The sequence below is a fragment of the Zootermopsis nevadensis genome, unplaced genomic scaffold, assembly GCF_977971745.1.
Source record: "Zootermopsis nevadensis isolate Lab colony 2312 unplaced genomic scaffold, Znev_1.0 Znev_ptg000028l, whole genome shotgun sequence".
Lineage (NCBI taxonomy): Eukaryota > Metazoa > Arthropoda > Insecta > Blattodea > Termopsidae > Zootermopsis > Zootermopsis nevadensis.
In genome coordinates, this window is record NW_028259160.1 from 9304155 (window position 1) to 9316452 (window position 12298).

General features: G+C 32.8%; 2 protein-coding genes across 7 annotated transcripts in view; one reads left to right on the forward strand and one right to left on the reverse strand.

Moving 5' to 3' along the window:
• Nucleotides 1-567: 567 nt before the first annotated feature.
• Nucleotides 568-7650, reverse strand: Pis (phosphatidylinositol synthase). Of its 2 annotated transcripts, XM_022077919.2 has the most exons (7): nucleotides 7513-7650; nucleotides 7122-7205; nucleotides 5011-5108; nucleotides 3937-4071; nucleotides 3240-3393; nucleotides 2584-2747; nucleotides 568-2351 (listed from the first exon to the last, which is right to left on the reverse strand). In XM_022077919.2, the coding sequence occupies exons 3-7, from the start codon at nucleotides 5051-5053 to the stop codon at nucleotides 2194-2196; spliced, it is 654 nt and encodes a 217-aa protein (XP_021933611.1). In that variant the 5' UTR covers nucleotides 5054-5108; nucleotides 7122-7205; nucleotides 7513-7650; the 3' UTR covers nucleotides 568-2193. The 2 variants fall into 2 exon arrangements, with proteins under 2 accessions (XP_021933611.1, XP_021933612.1); XM_022077920.2 differs by lacking the exon at nucleotides 7122-7205 and having other exon boundaries at nucleotides 7513-7644.
• Nucleotides 7651-7869: 219 nt separating this feature from the next.
• LOC110836578 (uncharacterized) overlaps nucleotides 7870-12298 on the forward strand; it is a 43107-nt gene continuing 38678 nt past the window's right edge. For 2 of the 5 annotated variants that reach the window (XM_087356803.1, XM_087356804.1), the window contains exon 1: nucleotides 7872-8220. In XM_087356803.1, the coding sequence (XP_087212929.1) occupies nucleotides 8062-8220 (159 nt within the window). In that variant the 5' untranslated portion in view covers nucleotides 7872-8061. Of the gene's footprint in view, nucleotides 8221-12298 lie in introns of all 5 variants that reach the window. The other 3 variants (XM_022077905.2, XM_087356801.1, XM_087356805.1) reach the window with 3 other exon arrangements.

The following is a 12298-nucleotide window of genomic DNA, read 5'->3' on the forward strand; positions in this document are numbered from 1 at the left end:
AAGTATTGTTTAATGTATTGCATACAGGGATCTTGTGGATTAAAGTCAAGTTTGGAGTTAATGGCAGCAGTAAGTAAAGCTTTGACCAAATGCACATAAATGCCATAAAATTATAAATTTATTATTCAAATTCACTGTCCCCAACAATCCTAAAATATGTGACAGATTGTTGTATATTAGGGTTTCTGCATTTCATTATTGAGAAATAAATGTTACTTTTTATACGCTGCACTACAGGAGTGATGAACCTTTTACAAGCTATGTCAAAATATTTTTTTCCACACATGTGTCAATCCCTTTAAAATGGCCAGTGAAAATGAGACATAACTTCTAATACAAAGGAACTTATCTTTTTGCCATGTCACTAAATTAGAACAGTTTCTTTCTTTCTTTCTTCTTCCCCCCCCCCCCCCCCCCCTTCTCACTGATATGCTAGTCAAAATTTTTATGTATGTGTTAGTGGTTTTCTATTGCTGTAAAAGTTGGTGTTCTCAAGTAAATGTAGTTCTGGCACAAATAAACCATAAAGAGGAAACAAACTGTTTTGAACACTTCCACCTGTTAATATAATGTTTATATATGTATTTGTTTTCATGGTGCACAAGATATGCAGGTATATCAAGTACTACATATTTAAACAGTTACAACACTTATAAATATTTTACTATAATAAAACATGATAAAGCAAGCTACATACTTTTCCACTATAATAAACATGATCAAGTAAGATACTTTTCTCTCCTTAACAGTTAATTCATGACTCTTTGGTTTCCTAAAGCATATACATTAACATACATATGTCATGTGATTTAAAACAGTAAGTATATTTAGTACATTGAAGCTAAATGAATATGTAAGATTTGAATCTTTCATGGTGACTGCAAGTAGTGAAGTCTTTTGAGGCAGTCAGCCACATGAGAATGGTGTAAACATCCAATATTTCAGAGACTGTCTCTATGTTTTTCATCAGGATTGATGTGATGAATGACAATATGCCTACTGTCCGCATTTTGGTGCACTATTAGACACTGGATCACTGGGCTGCTGGAGCTAGCTTGTGGGTGTTGTGTTACTCATCACACCAACCCAGATGATGGAGGTAAAGGCAGTCTCCAAATCACTGGATACTTACTCCAGTTTCACATGGGTGATCAGCGAAGAAAGAAGATATCACCACATAAATACAGTTTTATTAAACATCATTGTAAACTTCATAAATCAGTAATAATCATGTATAGATACTGATTATGGGTTACACTGAAGTTTCCATTAATTATCCTTGATTTAAGGCTTCTCCTTGTTAAAATACTACCAACATACATAGATTCTGACATTAATATGACATCACAGATCTTTAGCTCAGAAAACATTTTCATTATTACTTTATTTCCCGTGCTTTAGCCAGGGAATCAGTAAAAATAAATATTGCTGAGATTTCAATTATACTTTTGCATGAAAGTGACATAAAACAAAAAATGATAAAAATATTTGGAGGACACAAAATGTGTCAGTTATTTAGTTACATAGAACGTGGCCAATCATGGTGATACATAAACTAACAAATGAACTACAAACATTTGTAACAGAAGCTTTATATATAGTTAACTTATTTATTATACAATAAACATATTTACAGTTATATAAATAGTTCAGTTATAATATAGTGACTTATATTATGGTGTGTTCACTGGAATGTACATCATTTTTTAAAATACATGTAAATGGATGTTGGAAGACACCATTTTCAGCAGCTGTTATAATCAGGAAAGGGAAGTTATTTTCCTGAAATTTTTTTAGTGTGGATGAAAACTCCTAATAGACTGTGCAATGTAACACATATAGTTATAATGAAACTTCCTGTATTATGTATCACATCCCTACACATAAATGTTGAGGCTGCATGGTTTCAGAAGTTGTTACAGCTTAATGAAATAACCATGTAAAGATATCTATAGTTACAAAACAAATCACAATGTTCATCAAGAAGTATATCAAATAAGGATTTTATCACAAACATGCTCTTCATATGAGACTTCATTAATATTACTGTATTATTAATTTGAGGGTAGTACTAAGCTATGATTATACTGAACTAGAGAAGTACAGACATACAAATAAGCTTCCCTCAGTTTCTCTCCAGCATTTGAATTGAATTCCATAGCAGCTTTCTCCTTATAACTAAATAAGAGGTTTCTACTGATTTTTGAAACGCAGTGCTTCACGTTCCTTTGCATCCACGATTCCAAGGTTTCTGCAGGCAACATACCCATGCAGAAGAGAGATAAGTGATTTGACAATGGCCACTGGAGCAGAAACGTAGCACACAGCTCGGAAAAGTCCTATTCCAGCAACTGTTAACAAGATGTGCAACAAAAAATGTAATAGAATTAGAGTAATATTTAATAGAGATGATAGTCTGAACATATTTTTGTAGGACAAATATCTCCTTGTCCGCTGGAAATTTGAACATCTCTGTTCTTGGCATAACATGTTTAAGATGAGTTCAAATTTATATTGATCAAAACATTCAGTGAATGATGTCACCAGAATATCAATAACCATTATGCGAGTAGTTATACATACCTACAGGGCCTTCAGTGAAATGCAGCAAGTACAATGCTGCATAGAATGCTTCATTGCCAGCACACATGAAGAAAAGTACAGGTCTTGATGTGTAATAGATGCGCATAATGGGGTTGTCTGACAGATCAATGAACTTGTGACTTGTTTTACCCTGCAATAAGCTCCTGGAAAGAGTTTTGATATCTTTCAGTTATTATATGATAATGTTTTCCATTATGTAGAGATTTACTATTGGTATAGAAATGGGTCTCGGCTCATCTCATGGTTAATTAATGCAAGAAAAACTCTAATGCATAATTAGATTACTGTAGTTTTAATTCAGATATGTGGAAGGTATTCACTGATAAGGTGAACAGCAGAGTATAAGTCTGTATATATTTTAATACCATGGAAAATCTGTAAAACAACCACCTGATTAGAGTCCCATGTTTTACATAAAGTTTCCCATGTTTTTTCTAAAAGTAAAAATTTTATATTCCATCTTAACAAATATAAACAGTGAATACCTTCATATACTTGTAATCAAGTTTAAGATATATTTTCAGGATGTCTAAAAAACAGAAACTTGTCAGCTAACAATGTAACATTACTTTCTTAATACTTCCATCTATAATCCTTACAAATTTCTTACTGAATCACAAAGAAATCTATCTTACGTATGAAGATAAATCCAGTGGCAGGCAATGTCTATAGTCATGCTTAGTTGAAATAGGAACATGTAGGGTGGATAAAAGTAGCTCAGTGTGACCAGAAGACACATGGTACCGCATCGATCAGTCAGCTGGTCTAGCATTGCACCAAACTTGGTACCTGAAATTAATGAAGTCGTGGAATTAGTCATTCAGTAGCTGTGGTCTGCAGTAGTGTTTTTGAAAGTCCCTGTTAGTTTTTTACTGATTAGTATTTCTTGTCTCACCAACTCCTGTATGCTGGAAGAATGGTACAAATACTGCCATATGTTTATCTACAGATAGCAGAATATGTACATTTTGTCACTAACCATAAATGTTGTAAGAACATATAGCATCCATCCAATGAGGAATATTTACTATAATGTATTATGTATGAATATCGCTAAGCAGAATTATGGACATGAAGGATATGATGGACTACATGTGATTATTATAGCCTAACATGTAAAAACTGGAGGTACTGAGTTTTAACCGAGCTACTAAATGTTTTGACTGGAGTTTTCAGTGTCATCAGTTTCTTTGGAACAGTGCCTTCAACTAGATCCTGACTGCCCTTTACTTATTATCACTGATCATCTTATGTTATTCAGTTCTATTTATATGAAATTCAAGTAATGTAATAAAGTAACTTAAAAATCATTCATGTAAAAAGTATGCTTACTTTGGTTGAAGTAACGAGCTGCATGACCATCAAAAGCATCAAGCAAGCCACTGATGATGTAGCACCAGCAGGATACTACATAATTGGTTGGCATATAATAGAATGATACAATTGCCAGTACAATCCTGCCATAACCTGAAAGTAAAACATTTTTCCCCCCCAGATTTAACATCTTGGATAACATCATGCAGGTTTCATCAGCTCACAGCATTTTTTTAATGTGTGCAAGATGAAGTGAGATAGGCAGGACATGCGAAACACATGAAGAAAACAGGAAATTCATAAAAAATTCTGGTTGGAAACATGGGAACAGACTACTTCGAAAATTTAGATTGAATGGGAGAATACTAGTGAACTGGATCTTAGAGAAATAGGTTATGGGATGTGACCTAGCTTAGGATAGAGTCTAATGCTGAGATGTTGTGATGACAGTGATAAACGTGTGCAAAGCACTTAATTTGGTATAAGTTAACCTTTTAGGGTAACTTATTTTGCTGCATGTATAAATTCTCTTTTGCTGACAAAGCAAGATCATTTATATATAACAGCTCCATGTTGGACAACAAATTTTATTGCAGCCAGTCTCTCATTGCAAGGAAAATATAAGTTTACATGCTTCTCAGTGTAGAAATACACACCTGGAACTAGAATTTCTGTGCCCATGAGCATGTGCACATTTGTAATCTTCAAGATTTTAAGAACCTGTGGGAAAATCTAGGTTTGCTAAACTTTCAAAAGAATTTATCTGTGTTCAGTATTTTCATATGAAAATAGTTTATGTAACAATGTCTAGGTAACTGAAATATATTACAAAAAAATGACAAGAATGGAAGATTTAATTAACTTCTCTACAAGTGGAAAATGATGGGAGATGATACAGAGGAAAGAGTTACTGAAGAAGTGGAAGCTACTAGCCAGTTTGAGGTTATTCTATCGAGCAGCACATATCTTGTATAAGGAAATATTTCAATATAAATGCAAATAATAGTGCAATAGTCAAATTATGTCAGAGAAATCAAAAGTTGGCCATATTACTTTCAAATTACATTTTAATGTAACACATGAAAAACATACCTATGATATTTGGTATAAAGAAGAAAATATTTTCTGAAGTCATAGTGATAACTCAGTTTGTTCAGTGGCTTATCTGTGTAACAGGTAATCTAAATTATCTGCAAATAAAAAAGACAAGAATCAAATCCATATTGTAAACACCATACACATTCATCACAAAATGTTCACAGTGTAGTAACAGACAGATTACTAATTCATTACACAACCACTTACCCTTTAAACTTTTTTTCATAATGGAGGAGTTATGTGCATGTATTTGGATGCCCATTTGTATGTTTAATCTCAAAAACTATTTGCATGGTTTTGGTACAGTTTAATAGTAAAGAGCCTACACTAAAATTTGTCAGTCTATTTAGTTTTGAGAGATGGCCATATGAAATAAATTATTGAATTGGCTTTTATGTTTTCTACACGAAAAATTTGTTGCATACATCCAATGCATTGGTATATGAGGAAATACAACACTTTTCAGTGTAAAAAATCTCATATATTGCTTATCTGTTTTAATGAGAGACCTGTCTGTACAACAAATGAAAATCAGGTGCTGTCACAAAAAAACATGCTTAGAAATTCTGTATAAATCAAACCTGATTTACTCCAGAATACAGCATACATGTAAGTGCAGGCTGAGAACTTTTTATACTATGAGAAGGCTTAATTCTTTTTAAGAAGAATCATATAACATGAGTTGAAATTTGTTATCATGTACACTAAACAAATATTGTTTTCATAAATGAGATAACTGCCAGTGCAAATCAGTTTCCCGCTTCTACCCAGTGACATTATTTTTATATATACTTGAACATTTACTGACTAACACAATTCAGGGAATCTCATCATACTTAATAATGCTAACACACAGTTACTGTACCTAGAATGAGTAATTTTTATGAATCATGCTGACATGATTGTATAGTAAAAATTGTGTTGTTAGTAATAAGATATCTTCATTTATGATATAATGACATTTTATTGAGATTTGGGGTTTTCAGAGTGTTGAAATTTTATATTGTGACAGGAATTAATAATTTGGGTTTACTGTAGTTAATTTCAATTCCAGATTTACATATAAGGTAAGAAAGGCACAGTTTCAGATCTCAAGTTATAAGGAGCCCATCCCAAAAATATAATATACTTTTATTCTTATTATTCTATTTTAAATCTCTTAATAGGCACAACACTGCAAGTGAGTTTCATACCATTGTTGATCTGATGCATCTTATAGGCAAGTGATATTCTCAAATTTTAAAATATACTCTGTGCAGAGCAGATGGCTGCAGAAAGTCCAAGAGCAGCAAGAGAATATAGACCTGAAGGACAAACAGCCTGGTAAGGCCTAGGAAGCATAGAAGGATCAAAATGGTATTAGCTTCAGACAGGGAATATAGGACCTAAATCTTAAGAGGCGAAAGAAGAGTTATCATATACCAAAAATCCACAAAACTGAATGCCAATTTAACCAAGTGAGTTTGAAGAAAACATTTTAATCAAACACATTGATGTGAAAAAATTCTGAATAATGATATACAATCAATGTAAGCACTACATTATTATATCTCAGTCACTACAGTGTGGATGATTAAGAACTGATACCCAGTAGATAGAGAATTGGGTACTAGGAGCTAAATGGGCCATCTATTAATCTTAAATTAAATTTTATAAGAGATATGGCCCAAAACTGCATCACAGTAATGATTAACTCTGTATTAAGACCAAGAAAAACATGAAAATGCAGAAAGAATAGTGGAAGTATGTACTCAAACATGTTCTTGCATTTCTGCATACCTTATCAGAACATAAATTCAATTCAGTTCTTGCTAATCAAACAGAATCTGACAAGTCTTTTATTTACTTAAAACTGTATGAAATAAATTTATCCAGTTTATGTCAAAAATATAAGAATTTATCTTGGAACACCAAAAAAATCATGATGCTTCAGTTTTCTCAAGAATGGGCTAGTTAATCTGTAGATGTACAATTTTCCTTGCATTACAAATTGTCAAAATATAAAAATTTTGGAAGAATATGAGAGTTGAAGTTTTCAAAGTGTTGAGTTCAGATTGTAATATTTTGAACAGCAACACCATGTAGTCAAGCGAGTGGTTACATACGTTTTGGAGTAATCTTCTGCTCCTATCTTCAGAGTAGAAATGCTGACTACTACATTTGTCATTTAATGACCGTGTGTTGCCACCCTGGTGATCAATAAAGAATCGTTCTTATACTATATGTATGATGTGCAACTGTAATTCGCTTCGTTATATGTGCGGAGGGAGGGTATTAATAACACTGGATAGTGTGAGCAACCTCCGTTTCGCGTTCCACAAGTTGAAAACAAGCTTTTAACTTAAATGTTAAGAGATGGCGTTGTCGAACCTTCTATTATCGATACAGTTCGTCTCTCTCTTGGGGTAAATCAGCACTATTGATTGATGGAATATGTAATTCAGAAAGATACTGAGCTAGTACAAGGTTTTCTTATTCGCAAATTCCAACACAAACCTTTCCAAATTACGGTAATACGTTGTAGTTACCACTTCACTGTTACATGTAATCTCAAAAAAGCAGTCTCGTCAGGGACGTTTCGTATGTATCGATATAAATTATCGAGAACGGTGAAATCGCAGTTACTTTCTATTGATCAATCATGAAAATCTGTAGGTTTTGGAAAAAAACAAAATAAAGATGAAGGATTGAATGGTCTGTGTTGATTTATGAATGTATAAAGCGTCGTTCTTTTTTTAGTGTGGAAAATGAAGTAGAGGGATGGCCTGCGTATTCAATCAATTTTCGATGTGTCACATCAAGAAAGTATCGAAAACATATTCTAATCGATTTTGAACGTCGATTATCTCGCATAAATTCTTTCTCATATGTCGGTTGCTTTCACATTGTAAATGGTTATAAATTTTATGCAGTTGTAAATGATTAAACATGTGTTACGAATACTTGTTGTGGTACACAAAACTTGTGTAATAATTGCACGCATGCGTGAGGCAGCTTGTTTTACTTGTAGCCAATCAGCAGACTCAGGACCCCCTGACATTCAAGATGGCACCATGGCCTGAACAAGGCAACGAACCCAAGGCACCTGATAAATTGTGTAGCAAAAACGGCGACAGTAGTTTGTCAGACTCAGCTAAAGTTAACTCAGGAACAACGGAGGACCTTGAAGTGACTGCCACTGCAAATAAAACCGACGAGAAGCAGGTAACGAATTTTATTTCCAGACATTTCTGTGCATATTTTCGGAGGATAAATTTTGCAGTTCGTCGCAAATTGTATGTTTTAAGCGAATTTAAGTGGATTTCTTTTTTTATGTTTTAAACTGGAAGTTGTAATAGTCGCTAGGTAATTCATTAAATAGAGTAGGTTTTAAGACAAATCCTAATAGTCAGCGCCTCTTTGTTTTGAATCCCTTCCAGTTATTAGTATATTAACGTATTTAGTTTATATTTATCGGTCTTAAACTCAAGACGGTTTACGAGATCTGAGAGGTTCGGCAATGAAAAGGCTCGTGAAAAGTAATGACATTTCTTCCATTATGGCAGAATATTTTGAATTGTCTTTGTGAGTACTCTGGCATAAAAGAAGAGATACACGATTGTTTGTTAATGAGTGAAGTCGTTTTCCTTCCTTCCTTCCTTTATTATTTATAAATGCGTTTTGAATATAATTCTTTTTTATTTTTGGAGAGAACATTGTGTCTATGTAAGAAGGATTTTTGTTGTTGCATCAAGTTGTACGTTTCTTTCAGTTCTTTGACTAGTTCACATCACAGTTTTGTGTGTAGACCTCCACTATGGTAATGACATTTCTCTTTTTATACATTAATAAGAATGTAAATACTGCATCTTCATACTTGCCATTGTGAGAACCTAAAATTTCACTTTACCAGAATTTTTTTTATTTAATTATGCTCTGTCAGTTTCCTAACATTGAATGATAGGAGTGATTAAAAATTATGAATTGTGAAGAAACTGCAAGAAAGTGGTTATGACCTGTTTCAAGATATTTTGGCAGTACTGTAAAGGAGCTGAGGAAAAATTAAGAAATTGTCTATATGCCACACTCATGTAAACACAGTAATGAAATCAATAGTTCCATGAAAGGTAGGAATTCCTTGACTACTTGTGCATACTATTAACTTCTCAAGAAGGACCCTGATCCATGGAATTGGTTGTGTCTTTAAACATTCCAGTATGCAGGAATTAACTTCATAAGACGTAATCAATTTCAGTTGACATAGGTGAACGGAAGGCAAATTTAACACAAGAATATACATATTACTTACAAAAATTAAGCATGTATGTATTGAGTAAAATCTTTTATAAACTCTTTGTTTGGCTGATACTGACAGGAATATCAGTGAATGGGCAATGATGAAGGACCATGCAAAATTCTTTAAGTTAAAGTCTATTCTTTCTGTCACTTAGGAATCATGTAAATAATAGGAATAGCGGAATATATGAAAATTGTAACTCCTCCAAAATAGCTTACTCTATGGAGCAGGGTTCATCTTGAGAACCTGGAAAATAATTTAATTTTGGTAAGTTTAATTTATTTCTGGGTGTTACACAGAGTGTAATTAAAATCAGAATTAACTTATTTTGAAGCACCCTGTGCTGGATTTTGAAAATTCCCATTTTTTATTGAAATATGTGTCAGTACCAACATTTTTATAATTTATATCTTTTTTCCTGATGTTTTGATGTTCCTGTCGCACTGTTTCAGTATTTTGTGTGATCACATTTTCTAAACATCCAGTGATGAATAATAAAAGTGTTAATGATTTGATTGGTAGAAATGAATGTTGTATTTTCCAGTTTTTCATTTTCCATTCAGAAAATGTTTCTGTGAACATATTTTTGGGGCACTCTTTCGACATGACAAATTATAAATAAAATAAACACTTGTTTAGTTCTTCATGGAATGGTTTAGAACAGTGGTATTCAACCTGGGGTACGCGAAATTTAAAAAAAAAATATATTATTTTATGATAAACACTGAATAATCAGTAATGTAATTTATTTAATTTATTTTAGATGTAGATTATATATTATGTATAACTTGAATTATACACTAACAACTTTGGGGGTACAAAGTTGGAAGAGAAATTATATCTGGGTGTGTGCGAACAAAAAATGGTTGAATACCACTGGTTTAGAAGATAGTTTCTCATGAACCCTGTGGCTGATGTTACACATTCATAAGTTTCCTTGATTGTATGCAGCAGATGAGTAAAAATAAATATTCAGATTTTAGGTTTTCACTGGGGTGTAATTGATGTGGCCAGCTATCATGTGACATTGTTGTTAAATAAATTACACCTAAACAAATTCTTTAATGGAATCTCATTTCATTACTGTTATGTTTTCAAAATTAATTGCTCAGAAGTATTGTGTAAGTTAGTTGGTTTGAGCTATTTGGCCACTTCATATGTCATATAGTGGTTTGCTCTGGCTCGGATAATTTGAGACTTCACTATTTTGTAAAAGGTGCAAGTAGAATGAAGTCACGCCTGTACCTTCAAGCACCACAGTTAATGTAATCAGCTACACAACACACAGAAATAGCATTATACGTTAATCTACTGGATCTTGGTAAGAAAGGTTTAAATCAGATGTAGTAATTTGTCATGACTTGAGGCTTTGTTCATACCACAGCAATAGATTGAGAAATCAAACTGGAAATTCTGGATGTGAATCCACACATTAGATTAAAAAGATTTTTAATTTTATTATCATCATCATATTAGTGTGTCAAAATGTGCAGCATGAAAATTACCTTTTAATGTTAGTAGCTGGATTATAATGACACCTTGAAGTAGGTAATTGCATGAATACAATTGAATGATCCAATATAAGACCTTATATTAATTGGTGATGGTGTTTCTCTCACTTCACAAATTTGCAATGTCGCCATGTTGATATTGAAACAGCAAGTTCAAAAATACCATGTCTTCAGTGGTGTGTTCTTCACATTTGTTACTTTCTTATAATATTAATGACTGTAGTTGAAACTCTATGGGAGATAGAAGTTGAAGGAGACTGGATTTTGTTGTCCCAGGACAGGGTCCGGTGGAGGGCTTTGGTTAATTCGGGTTTGGTAAGCCATCTAGTTAGTTAGTTAGTAGTTGAAACTGGGAACAGTCTGACAGACATGCACCTCACTTATATGAGTATGAAGGAGAAAGAATATTCCTTCAGAGCTCTATTAATTAGAAATATTTAGTATATTTCTCTATTAACTTTATCAATAATATGTTTCTATTTACAATAAAGGAATTTCTAGGTAATTATCAAGTGGTAGTTAATGTGATGCATTTAAATGATTATTTTTCAAACTAAGATTAAAAACAAAATTGGGACATCACGTTATCATTGTGTTGCATTCAGTGGAACTTGACGTAATGTCAGTGTCAGGGGACAGCTTGAGTACCCACATTATAAGCTACTTCCATTACAGATACTTAATCATATCAGGGCACATAATCAAAGCTCAAGTGCATCTCAATCTGCAGTATAACTGGGAGTGTTATGTTGAGGTTCCACTGTATTTTTCTTAAGGTGTTTCTACTTTATGTGGGTTACCTGTGTTTTGCCTATATATCTGTAAAATATGTTGTATGCTGTACATTCTCAAGCTATGCAAATATGCTGTGCAAACTTGTAAGTCTTGTGACAGTAATGTGGTAGTTGTAGTAAAAATAGTAGTAACCCTGACATGTGAGATATTTACAATAGGCAATTAAGAAACTATTAACACTGGTATAATTCATTCCTGTAATCATCTGTTCATAAGCTTGATATACTAACCATCATCTAAATTATATACTTTATTATTAGTATATAAATTATATACTTTATAATTGCAAACTTAACATTACCTATATATAACTCCTTTTCTTTTAATACATGTCACATCTGAAAAATATCGGATACAATTTATTGAATTTGGACTTCATGTAAACTAGGGATTATAATGAGTCTGTAGTGACCAAAATGAAATTGGCCTAACAGCAGTGAGCTGCTGAACTAGTTTTCATTGTAAGTCTGTTGATTAGTTCTGGAGACCTAAAGATGCAGTTTGATAGATGACTTTACATTTGTATTCATTTTTGTAGAAAAAAATTCATAAATATTGTGCAGACATTGGTGCTATTTATTCCAAACTGTTTGCTTTTTGTGTAGGTACAGTTTTTGTGAATGCTATTACAGAGTATACTTAAAGCAATTTATAGATATTCAACCATTTATGATCAGGAAACTCCAAAATATGACCAGAT